A 12,550-nucleotide genomic window follows, 5' to 3' on the forward strand; every position below is an offset into this window, starting at 1 on the left:
GCGGCAGAATCTGGAGTAATTTTTTTTAGTATTTAAAACATTTGTTATTATGCAAGATGAGCTTATAAAAAGGATAGTTGGACCTCCTTGTTCAGTGTGCAAGCATAGTTGCCTATTGGGGTCTAGAAAGTGTTTCCCACTTTCCTCTGCCAAGGACAGCATTACATTAGCTGGCTGTACTATAAAAGGGTTGTTCATTTTTTGTCTGTAGCACTGGATGTCGGCCAGTGCTGGAAGGATATGTCAGGACTGATCTTTAATGGTAACTTCTGTGTTCTTAAGAAGGGATTTATCTCAATCCAGAGAAAAGAATTTTGTTTATAGTATTGTATATAGTGCATGAAGTTTGAGACGTACATTTTTACTTATCTTTTTTGGTAAGTTAAGTTTTGTCATAACAGTTGGACAGTCTATATAATGTCCCTCAAACAAACCATTATACTCCTTAATACTGTAACTCGCAATGTGTCTTTAGGGTCTATAATCCTATTAATTCCAATGGGGAGGACCCTTGTGTGACTAACGTTGTTGTGATTGCATTATAATAAAAAAGTAACTGGCTGTCAATAATGTAAGTCATCTAAAATATGTTTAAATAAAAAAAAAAAATTGGTAAATGTAGGTTAAAACCATCACAATTATTTTGTTGCTCTGTGGCATGGAGTGTGGTATTTCATAACTTGGTCTGGACCAAATAACAGTTATGATATTATATACCTTTTGTATTTTTAGTTTGATACATTAATCACAAAATATTACTTAAATGTTACCTTTAGACCCTTTATTCATCATCAACAAACATTAAAGGTCAGCCTTAGAGTTCTGTCTTGTTATTCTTCCCCACTGCTTGTTAGGAAGTAAGATGTGTTTCAGCATCCCTCTTTTCCCTCAGTACAATTTAAAGAAAAAAAAGGGGAGACTATAAGTAGAGCGTCTAGAATATTGACATGGCCTCTTCCATGCTTCTGCATTGCTGGTTGCCACATGGTGCCAGGAAGGATTTTTTTCTCCTGTCTGCTAGTGGTGTTGGAGGGGGGGAGGTTCAACTTCCTCAAAAACATTGGTTGCTGGACTCTGCCAAGGGATTTTGACTGGAGTGTACTGATGCTCCTGCTGGGACTTTAAAAAACCCAGAGGTTACTGGCTGAACGGTCTTGTTTCCTAGCTAAGAGTCAGACTAATTGCAACATTTGGGTTCAGCAAGGAATTTTACCTGGTAGTTAGATTGGTGTGAACTGTAGGGGTTTTTGCCTTCCTTTGCATGGTGCTATTCCTTGGATCTTCTGAGGATATTATAGCAAACTACACCTGTCCCTGCACTGGCAGGACATTGGCAGTGTCCTTTTACTCCTGCTTTACCTGTGACAAGTTAAATTGATTTGGGCATTATGCTTGGGAGTTGCGTGAAGGTTGTTCCTGAAAAGAAATAGGCTTAAATGAGAAATATTCTGCCTTGAGCAGTGATTTGGACTAGATGACCTCTTGAGGTCCCTTCCAGCCCTACTTTTTTGTGATTCTACGATTTAAGGAGGTGAAAAGCAAAACCCTTCATTAAAATGTGTCAAATTACTTGTGTATTTAGATGCAGTAATCAGCACAGCTGTTTTAGTCAATTGAGTTGACCGCTAGGCCCGTGCAAAGCGGCTAGTATTCACTTCGGATTTGGATTTGGCCAATTCGGGGAACAGTTATTCGATTTGGTGATTCGAATCGCTGTCCCGAATCAATTTGGCCGAATCTGATTTGGAGATTTGGCCGCAGCTGAATCGACTGAATCTCCAAATTGTTCCCATCCCCTGCCCACTCTCCCAGCCCCGTCAATGGCTGCCCTGCCTGCCCCAGCTCCCGGCTCTTTGGAAAAAAAAAAAAAGCCCCTACTCTCCAGGTGCTGCCGGGCTGGGGGGTGATCCCCGCTGCCCCTCTGCACAAGCCCCCCAAACACCCCCCAGCCCCCCTCGTGGGTGCCCCGCCCAGGCCAGCTCCGGTCCTTCAAGAAAAAAAACAAACAAACCAAGATAACCCCTGAAATCACTGTTTCTGCTGATGGGGGCGATCCCCACTGCCCCCCATTCTGCATTTGGGGGCAATCCCTGCCCCCCACTGCCCTGAGCTCATGGGGGGCTCTGCCACAAGCCCCCAGAAGCCCCGAGGCTGCTGCTGTTGCCAATGGTGACTGCAGGGTTTTGGGGGTTTTTTTTGTTTTTTTTAAAGAGCCGGGAGCTGGGGCTGGGTGGGGCAGCCATGTGGGGGTTGGGAGAGTGGGTGGAGGATGGGGGCTCATGGTAGAGCCCCCCATGTAGAATGGGAAGGTGGGTGCGCAGCGAGGATCACACCCACCCCCCAACCTGACAGGAGTCGGTGAGTGGGGGCTTTTTTTCTTCCTTTTTTTTTTTTAAAGAGTTGGGAGCTGGGGCCAGGCAGGGCAGCTATTGGGGGGGGGCACTTGGGGAGTCCGGGGGAGCAGGCAGGGGATGGGGTCTGGTGGGGTTCCCCCCATGGTCCCCTCCCCCTTCCTCCTCACCCCCTACTTAACAGCATGGAGTCTGGGTCCAGCTCCCTGTGGCAGCGAGCGGGGACTGTCTGAATCGCTGAAGCTCTCTGAATCTTTTCTGAATTGACAGGTTTTGGAAGCCAGGTGTGCTGCCTCAGAAAGTTCCCAAAGTTTCCACAATCTCATTTTGGAACAAAATAAAAAAAAAAAAATCAGCACTTGCCATGGAACAGGAGTTCTGGTTCATTTCTGGCCAGAGTCCTTGTCAACTCTGTCCTTGATTCTTAACATGTCTTAATCGTCTGCTTACTGAGGGAGAAATTTGTCCTAGTATTTCCATATCATGTGGTGATCACATGCTTGCATGTTACTTATAACCAGAATTTAACACCTTTTTTGAGTTTATGCTTGCGGTTGCAAAGGGTGTCAACCAAACTTGTCAGTCTGTATTATAATAAGTTCCATTATTTCTTCAGACAGGAGAAAGTGGAAGGCAGTCTCACTTGCCTACTTCCCAGACTTTCCTTGGCATGTGATACTGGTGTGGTGTTTGGCATGGATGAAAGGGGAGCTCTAAGATACTTACATGTCTGTAGCTAGCCCTGAGGAGATGTAGCTGAAACAACTAAAAATTGAATATGTTGAAAATGTATGGATGAGGAGGTTTAACATCTGAAAAACCAGCTAGAAAGGGTGCTTAAAGGGAAGGAGCAGCATATTGTCCTGTGAGACAGCGTCTGATTGTGCAGGCTATACTTACCTTGTTGACCAATATGCAATTATCCAGAACTTTGTGAAGTTTGGGAACATTTCCTTTGATTTCAAGGGACACCGTTTTAGGAGTTTTACCATTACAAGTGTAGCATCATGGAAATTAGTAGTATAATACTGTTTAAGATTTTAGTAGCCATGCAGACCATCAAATAATTAAGGAAGTTATTTGGGTAATGTACATCAGTAAATATTTGTGCAACACTGAATACCTTTTTGATGAACTTAAACACAAAAAGGAAGCTTAAGAGAAGTGGAAGCTTGGACAAACAACATGGGAGGAGTATGAGAATGTTGCTCAGGCACACAGGGATGAAGTTATGAAGGCCAAAGCACAATTGGAGTTGCAGCTAGCAAGGGATGTGAAAGGTAACACTAAGGGTATCTACAAGTAAATCAGCAGTAAGAGGAAGGTCAGGGAAAATGTGGGTTCCTTACTGAATGGGGTAGGCAACTTAATGACAGAGGATGAGGATAAGGCTGAAGTACTCAATGCCTTTTTTTCCTTGGTCTTCACAGGCAAGGTCAGTTCCTAGGCTACTGCACTGGGTACAGAGTTTGGGGAGGAGGTGAGCAGCCCTCAGTGGTGAAAGAACAGGTTAGGGACTATTTAGAAAAGCCGGATGTGTACAAGTCCATCAGGCCAGATGCAATGCATCTGAGGGTGCTGAGGAAGTTGGCTGAGGTGATTACAGAGCCGCTGGCCATTATCATTGTAAAGTTGAAGCATTCGGGGGGTGTCCCGGATGATTGGAAGAGGGCAAATATAGTGCCTATCTTTCAGAGATGGCAGCAGGAGGGTCCAGGGAACTACAACCAGTTACTCTTATCTCAGTCCCCAGAAAAATCATGGAGCAGGTCCTCAAAGAACCCATTTCTAAGCACTTGGAAGAGAAGAAAGCACTTAGGAACAGCTAGCATGGTTTCACCAAGGGCAAGTCATGCCAGGTCACTCTGATTGCCTTCTGTGTTGAGATAATTGGCTCTGTGGATAGTGGGAAGGCAGTGGAAGTAATATACCTTGACTTTAGCAAGGCTTTTGATAGACTGTCCTACAGCATTCTTGCAAGCAAGCTGAGGAAGTATGGGTTGGATGAATGGACTGTAAGGTGGGTAGAAAGCTGGCTGGATTGTCAGGCTCACTGGGTAGTAATCAATGGGTCAATGTCTAGCTGGCAGTTGGTATCACATGGAGTGCCCCAGGGGTTGGTCCTGGGGCTGGTTTTGTTCAAAAACTTAATTAACGACCTGGAAGATGTGATGGATTGCACCCTCTGCATGTTCACGGATGACACCAAGCTGGGTGGTGTAGTAGACGTATTACAGGGTAGGGCTAGGATTCGGAGTGGCCTAGACAAATTGGAGGATTGGGCCAAATGAAATCTCATGAGGTTCAACAAGGGCAAGTGCAAAGTCCTGCACTTAGGATGGAAGAATCCCATGCACCAGTACAGGCTGGGGGCTGACTGGCTGGGCAGCAGCTCTGCAGAAAAGGACCTGGGGTTGCAGTGGACAATAAGATGCATATAAGTCAGCAGTGTGCCCTTGTTGCCAATAAGGCTAACAGCATACTGGGCTACATTGGTAGACGTGTTGCTAGCAGATCGAGGGAAGTAATTATTTGCTCTATTTTGCACTGGTGAGTCCACATCTGGAGTACTGTGTCCAGTTTTGGGCCCTGCACTATAGAAAGGATGTAGACAAGTTAGAGAGAGTTCAGTGGAGAGCAGTGAAAATGGTTTGGGGCACATGACTTATGAGGAGAGACTGAGAGAAATGGGTTTATTTAGTCTGCAGAAGAGAAGCCGGGGGGGAGAGGGGGGGGATTTGATAGCAGCCTTTAACTACCTGAAGTTTGGTTTCAAAGTGGATGGAGCTAGACAGTTTTCAGTGGTGGCAGATGACAGAAAAAAGAGCAATGGTCTGAAGTTGGAGCAAGACAGGTTTAGGTTGGATATTAGGAAAAACTTTCTCACTAGGAGGGTAGTGAAGCAATGGCACAGGTTACCTATAGAGGTGGTGGAATCTCCATCCTTGGAGGTTTTGAAGGCCTGGCTAGACAAAGCCCTGACTGGAACGATCTAGTTGGGGATGGTCCTGCTTTGAGCAGGGGTTTGGACTACATGACCTCCTGAGGTCCTTTCCAACCCTGATTTTCTATGATTCTAATGTCAAGAAAGTTAGAAAGCTGGAAAAGGGCCAATGTGGTCCCCATTTTCAAAAAGGGGAGGAAGGAGGACCTGGGAAGCTATAGGCCTGTTAGTCTTACCTCGGTCCTGGGGAAGCTCTTTGAGAAAATTATCCAGGTGCATATCTGCGAGGGACCAGCAGGGGAGATTATGCTTAGGGGCAACCAAATGGGTTTATTAGGGGCAGGTCCTGTCAGACCAACCTGGTGGCCTTTTACGACCAGGTCACAAAATCCTTAGATGCAGGTGTCACGGTGGACCTAGGCTTTCTGGACTTTAGGAAGGCCTTCAACACTGTCTCTCACCCCATTCTCATTAAAAAATTAGGCAACTGTGGTGTTGATGCCTACACAGTCAGATGGGTCACAAATTGGCTGGAGGGCCGCACCCAGAGAGTGGTGGTGGACGGGTCATTTTCGACCTGGAGGGATGTGGGCAGTGGGGTCCCCCAGGGCTTGGTCCTCGGGCCCGCACTGTTCAACATCTTTATCAGTGACTTGGACAAGGGGGTGAAAAGCACCTTGTTCAAATTTGCAGATAACACTAAGATGTGGGGCGAGGTGGGCATGCTAGAAGGGAGGGACAGGCTACAACTAGATCAGGACAGGTTACGGGGGTGGGCGGATGAGAATAGGATGGGATTCAATACTGACAAGTGCAGGGTGCTGCACCTAGTGAGAGACAACCAGCAGCATACCTATAGGCTGGGGAACTCCCTTCTCGTCAGCACAGAGGCAGAAATGGATCTTGGAGTCACTATTGATTCTAAGATGAACATGGGCCGCCAGTGTGAGGACATGGTCAGTAAGGCTAACCGCACCTTGTCATTCATCCACAGATGCATCATGAGCAGGTCCAAGGAGGTGATCCTCCCCCTCTGTGTGACATTGGTCAGGCCGCAGTTGGAGTACTGTGTCCAGTTCTGGGCACCGCACTTCAGGAGGGATGTGGACAGCATCGAGAGGGTCCAGAGAAGGGCCACTCACATGGTCGGGGGCAGCAGGGCAGACCCTATGAGGAGAGGCTACAGGGCCTGAACCTGTTCAGCCTCCACAAGAGAAGGCTGAGAGGGGATCTGGTGGCACTCTATAAACTTGCCAGGGGAGACCAGTGGGGAATGGGTGAGACCCTGTTCCCCCGAGCAGGAGTAAATAGGAATAACGGCCACAAGTTGACTGAGAGAGTATGTTCAGGCCAGACATCGGGAAGCACTACTTTGCAATCAGGGCGGCTAGGATCTGGAACCAACTTCCAAGAGTGCTCGCTAATCATAAACATAGTTAAATGTTTGTTAAACAAATGTTCGTAGGTGCTGGCTCCTACCCTGGGGGGCTTCAAAAGGAGGCTAGATAATCACCTAGCTGGGGTCGTTTGACCCCAGCATTCTTTCCTGCCCATGGCAGGGGGTCGGACTTGATGATCTGCTCAGATCCCTTCTGACCCTACCAACTATGAAACTATGAAATCCCAGTGCTTGAGTTATTTCTCTGTGTGGGGCAGATGTTTTCTTAGACTTTGCAGTACCACGATTGAAATGTTTTCTGCCTTTCATGGTAAATATATATGAATAAATACAAATGTTAAAGTAATATCCTAAAAGGCAAAAAGGACATTATATTATATTGTCTCTATACTGAACACAGGGCATTAAGCAATCTGCTCTGACCAGCCCCTGTGTTTTAACAAATTTGATTTAGCAATTACCCAGGCAAATGTAACATAACTAGCGTGAATTAGGTTGTAGGTCCTGGTTCTTAATAATATGGAACATAAAACAGAAGAACGTTTTCTTATATTTGGATCTATGATCTTGCTTAGTTCTGTTTATGTAAGGAGCTCCATTCAGTACGTGGAAGTAATCATGTAAGTAAGATCAGCAAGATTTGACCCCAAAGGAGATGCAATGATGATTTCAGCTAGTGCATTTTCTCTATTACATGAGTGACATGCATTATGTCCAGCCTTGCAGGTCTAGGTACCATTTACTTATGGTCTCCAGCAACTGAATGCTTTGGAGTTGAAGGCTTACCCCATGGGGTTCCACACACTAAAAAATGAATACCTGTAATATGTTCTGACTATACTTTTGGGCCTTAATATTTAGTTCACGGGGACTTCAGCTCTCAAGAAACAGGCATGTTTTTGCTGAAGAAATATTTACACATTTTAACTTTTAACTGGTGAATACAATAGCTTGTATGCTTGTACTTGTTGACAAAATAGGGATGATATAACACTTAGAGTTGAGTATTTCAAAATATTGGGAGTTATCCAAGCATGCTAGACTTCCTCTTTGCTACTGTTGATTGTGGCTTGGACCCTTATTCACTGGTGGAGAGAGAGAGTTTTGATACAGTTAGGAGGTAAAGATTTGACCACATACACATCGAAGGTTTTTTTTTCTTCATATAAAGTATATATGTAGACACATGCATCTTAGTTGCTGGATCTCCAGTACAATTTTTTTTCTTTTGCTCCTTGAATTATTTTTATTGCTTTGATTTGATTTCACATTTTTCAAATACAATGACTAGTGCTACAAAAGGGTTATTAATGCCAATAATGAAGGCAAACAATTCTGTTAAATATATACAGAACATTTAACTATGTTTATGATTAGATTTGATTCCTGATCTACTGTAATGACTTTTTTATTTTTGGTGTTTCATATCTCTGTTGTTAAGTATATATTCTGGAGAGAAATAAGACTATCAATTTCTTTTCTAGACCCAACGTGTGTGGATCACGTTACAATGCCTACTGTTGTCCTGGATGGAAAACTCTGCCTGGTGGAAATCAATGCATAGTTCGTAAGTTATCACAGATAAATATTATGTCTAGAACTTGTTTTGTCATTGTGTGCGAGTATGTGCCATGACTGTACAGAATTGAATACATTGGTAGTATTATATACATCTTTTATTTGCCATTTTAATAGATGAAAGTTTACACACAAGGTCCCTGAACTACAAAACACCAGTGATAGGATGCTAAGGGAGTCCAGCATGGGCAGATCTAGGATTTTGAAAAGGGGGGTACAGATGGTGTGGTGCATCATCCCATATAACACCATTAGGGCTGTTAAACGATTAAAATTGATTGTGATTAGTTTCACAATTAAAACAATTAGTCACAGTTAATCACAGTTTTAATCACATGGCTAAAAACTCAGAAATGATACACAGAAAAACTCAAAATTATGTAGGTACTTTGTATGGTTGAGGGTGGGTGTGGAGTGTGCGGGGGAATTTGTGAAGGTTTGGGGGGCTGTGGGTATGTGTGTGGAGCTTGGAGCCTGGGGGGTGGGGGTCCCCACACACCCTGGCATGATGCAGGGGTACTGTGGGTCAGGAGTGAGGGGCAGCAGCAGGGCTGGGGAGGCTGTAACTTGAGAGTGAGGGGCAGACACATACACAGACAGCATTGTGCTGGTAAGTCTGTACAGAGGAAGGGGCAGGAGGGGCAGATTGAGGCCCCCATGGTGAGGGAGGGAGTGGGGCAGGGGCAGGTGCTGGGGTGAATTGGATGTGGGGCTAGGGCGGGCCATGGGATAGAACTGCAGGTGGCTCGTCCAGGGATCCAGGGGGGTTGCTTCCCCACCACTGTGTGCACCCCCGGGGGAGGCATGGGGGCATGTGCCCTCCAGATTTGTGCGTGCTGCAGAGGCAGGCTGCCAACTGCAGACTGGGGCTCTGTTGCCTTTACCCTGGGAGCTGCTCGATGCCATGTTGCACCTCCTGCTTCCGGGCGGGCAGGGGATGCATGGCATGGTCAGCATGTGGCTCCCAGGGCAAAGGCATCGGGGTGCAGAGCCTCAACCTGCAGCGGGCAGCCCACCTCTGCTTTGCACACAGATCCAAGGGGCATGTCCCCTCCATGCCTCCTCTGGGGTGCGCATAGTGGTGGGGAGCTGGATGAGCCTCCCGCAGCTCCGTCCCATGCCCTGGAGCCCCATCTTTTGAGTTGGTGGTAAATCTCATGAGCCCAGGGGTGTGTGGGGTTTTGTATGATACTTTTTGTATGTTTATGAGGTTTTACATGCATTTTTATTTTATTTGTAGCAATTTGTCGACATTCCTGTGGGGATGGATTTTGCTCAAGACCAAACATGTGCACATGTCCAAATGGTCAGATAGCCCCCTCGTGTGGTTCAAAGTCAAGTAAGTTTTCTCCTGAACCCCTTATACTTCTGTTTGCAGACTGTCGAGCTATTTGGGTGCAGTATGTTAGTTCAGCAGCTGGTATTTAAAACAACTCACCTCTGTGTCACCAGACAGACCTAACCAGAGGAAAGAAAACCTGTCTCCTGTGATGAAAACTGAAAAGTTACTTAGAAGTCATCCATTTAGACATTCCTTTTTGCCAAACTAAAACCAAATTAGTTGTATTGGAAACTATATTTACTTACCAGTTCTTAAACTAATTCTAGTTTGCCTTTACTTGCTAGTAAATCTCTCTTCTCTATTTGACACTAGTGCTTTGTATGCATGTACAATATTGCCTGATGTCTGCAGTGGTTTCTCTAGCATCATGCAAAGTCTACTTACATGTGTAATTCCACCAAAGTCATAGGGAGCAGTGGGGCAGATTGGATGTTCACATACCTGGGCAATCTCATTGATTTCAAAGGACTTAAGCAGGAGTAATTGACAGCAGAATTTGGGTTTTCATTTCAGCAGTCAGGTGCAGTGTCCGTGTTTTGTGCCTGATATTTTGTGAATCTTAAGCCCCTGGCGCATGTTCATTTAAACGTACCATGGGGTCTGATCCCCATCTCAACAATCGTACCTCTTGCCATGCCACATGTCCATGGGACTGTGTCCTTTCTATATGTCACTGACAGGGCAAGTGAAAGCCATGTGCTTGCAGGTTTGGGGCTGAGGTTGCCAGTCAACTGATTTTTCAGCCTGGGCCCTGGACCTGCCACATTCAATTTAAGGCACCATACAAACCAGCCATAAAACTGCCGTAATTTGGGTGCACTTGCCATTTATGTTGTGATTAACACATTAATCATGACATAAATGCAATGTGTAGAGGAGGCCTTACCCAGGTAAAACTTTCACTGTCACAAGTAGACTTGATGAAAAATTCTTGGATGAAATGTTTTATTACCAGAAAATCCTGATTCATTGAAACTAAAAGTTTTGAGAGGAATATATTGGTTTTGATAAAACTCTTGTGAGACTAAGGTAGTTTTGTCAGGCTAAGGTAGACTCTGGCCAAAATGAAAGAGAAAGAGGCTCATCTCTGAATCCTAGTAGCCTAGTGATTGTGACACTCATTGAGACATAGGAAACTTCAGGACATTGCTCTGCTCAGTTGAGACCTGGACTGTCCCACATCTTAAGTAAGTGGGACATAATCACTGGGCTATTTCTGATTGTGTGAGGTTTATGGCTCTCAAACAGTGTTGAAAGGTGTTGGTTTTGTCGCGGCGTGGAACGGAGAATTTATTTTAAATCTTGAAAAATTTTAAAGGACGAGAAAAATGTTCTCACCAAGCTCTAGTCAGAAGTTTCTAAACAGTGTATTAATAGGAGTTGAAGGTAGATATACCTGGTTAAAAGTTTGCAACATTATTTTACTTGTTTTGTAATGCACAGAGTCTCCCATTTTTTAAATCTCTCTTTAGGACTTATTGCAATAGAGGATGTTCAGATTGGTACCTCCTTTTTACCTCTCTCTCTTTTTGCTTTCATAGTGTTAAGAATTAACTGAGCATTTAGGTTTGTGATTTTAACATCTCTTTCATGCAGCAGCAGTGAAAGAAAAAGCATAGAAAGTAAGGGAGCGGTGTGTACTATAATAACAAATATTACCCTTCATGGACTGAGCTTCCAAATCCTTACCTCTGCCTGTTAGGCAGACTCCTGCACTGGTAGCAGTATGGAGCAACACCCACCCCTTCCCCCCCACTTTTGAGGTGCCCATTGTGGAGGGAATGGGCTTGTTAACACATCCCTGTATACGGTCCCAATTTTCTGAGCTAGTGCAAAGCAGCTTTGTCTCTTTCTAGCCCCTTTAGAGTGCACAGAAAAAGTGCTCCCTGTATATGAGGCATGTTCCTGTGTGTTTGTCAGGACCAAGCAGTATCTTGTCTTTGATATTCATGGAGAGCTTACTCTGGCAACTTGACTTTTCTGCACAACACCTCCCCCCCCCCCCCCCCAAGTCCTGACCGAGGACTGCGTGCATGTGTGTAACATTTTAGAAAGAAAATTTGTTTGACCTAGTGCTGAGGAGTGGCTGAGGAACAAGTCTATAGGTGCTGTCTTCTGGTTCTGTGCATTCGCAACCCTGTGCTGTCTCTCAGCCATGTGCTGAAGTTAAAAAGCAGGTTCAAGTATGTTGAGGTAGAGGTATCACTATCAATGACACAGGCAGGAAAACCAAGACTAACCCTAAAGAGTGATACTTATGCAAGATGGTTATTGTGGCTCTCCTGGTTTAATTCAGCCTTCGAAGGCTGAAATGCAGTTGAAAAGATTACTCAGTAATTTCCTTGGCACAGAAGTTTCAACATTGATGAACTTGCTGGTTGGCTAGAAATGACTTCTTTGTAGTTCTTGCAGTTACAGTAGCATAGCTAGGGTAGGAGTGGGCAAGGGGAGCAGTAGCCCTGGATGCTCATTTAGACTGGGTGCTCACATGATGGCAGCAGTAGACAAGGTGCAGTGATTCTGCGGGGTGGCAGTATCATGTGTGGTATAGGTAGCTGGTGCTGTAGTAGCTCAGCATCCACCCTTCCCCCATACTCTCTGATGCTTGGCACTCCCCTGCTCTCCAGCTCAGGGCACCAAACATGCTAGTTATGCCTCTGAGGTGATGAATTTCAGGATTTGCCTACCCTTACAAGGAAAGTTGGAGGTATGAGTACAATATGTGTGGATCTACCCAAACTGGCTCAAATACAAGTTGCTGAAAGCCATGGCAAGCTAGCTGTCCAAGATGGATTTATGCAAAGTGTGTATGTTATTGTAACTCAAATTAGCTGGAGTAAAGCTAGCTCATAGGTGTCAATATATGCTGCAATTGTACTGCTTTTTATAGTACAGACTGTGCATGCTCCTGGGCTCCTGCCCCTCAGTGATCAGCA

General features: G+C 45.1%; 1 protein-coding gene across 1 annotated transcript in view; it reads left to right on the forward strand.

Annotated features, from left to right (window-relative positions):
• FBN1 (fibrillin 1) overlaps window positions 1–12,550 on the forward strand; it is a 242,811-nt gene that overhangs the window by 16,108 nt on the left and 214,153 nt on the right. The window contains 2 exon segments of the mRNA XM_014522437.2: window positions 8,179–8,261; window positions 9,513–9,611. Coding sequence (XP_014377923.2) covers window positions 9,560–9,611 — 52 coding nt within the window. The 5' untranslated portion in view covers window positions 8,179–8,261; window positions 9,513–9,559.

This window comes from Alligator sinensis, unplaced genomic scaffold (genome assembly GCF_000455745.1).
Source record: "Alligator sinensis unplaced genomic scaffold, ASM45574v1 scaffold814_1, whole genome shotgun sequence".
Lineage (NCBI taxonomy): Eukaryota > Metazoa > Chordata > Crocodylia > Alligatoridae > Alligator > Alligator sinensis.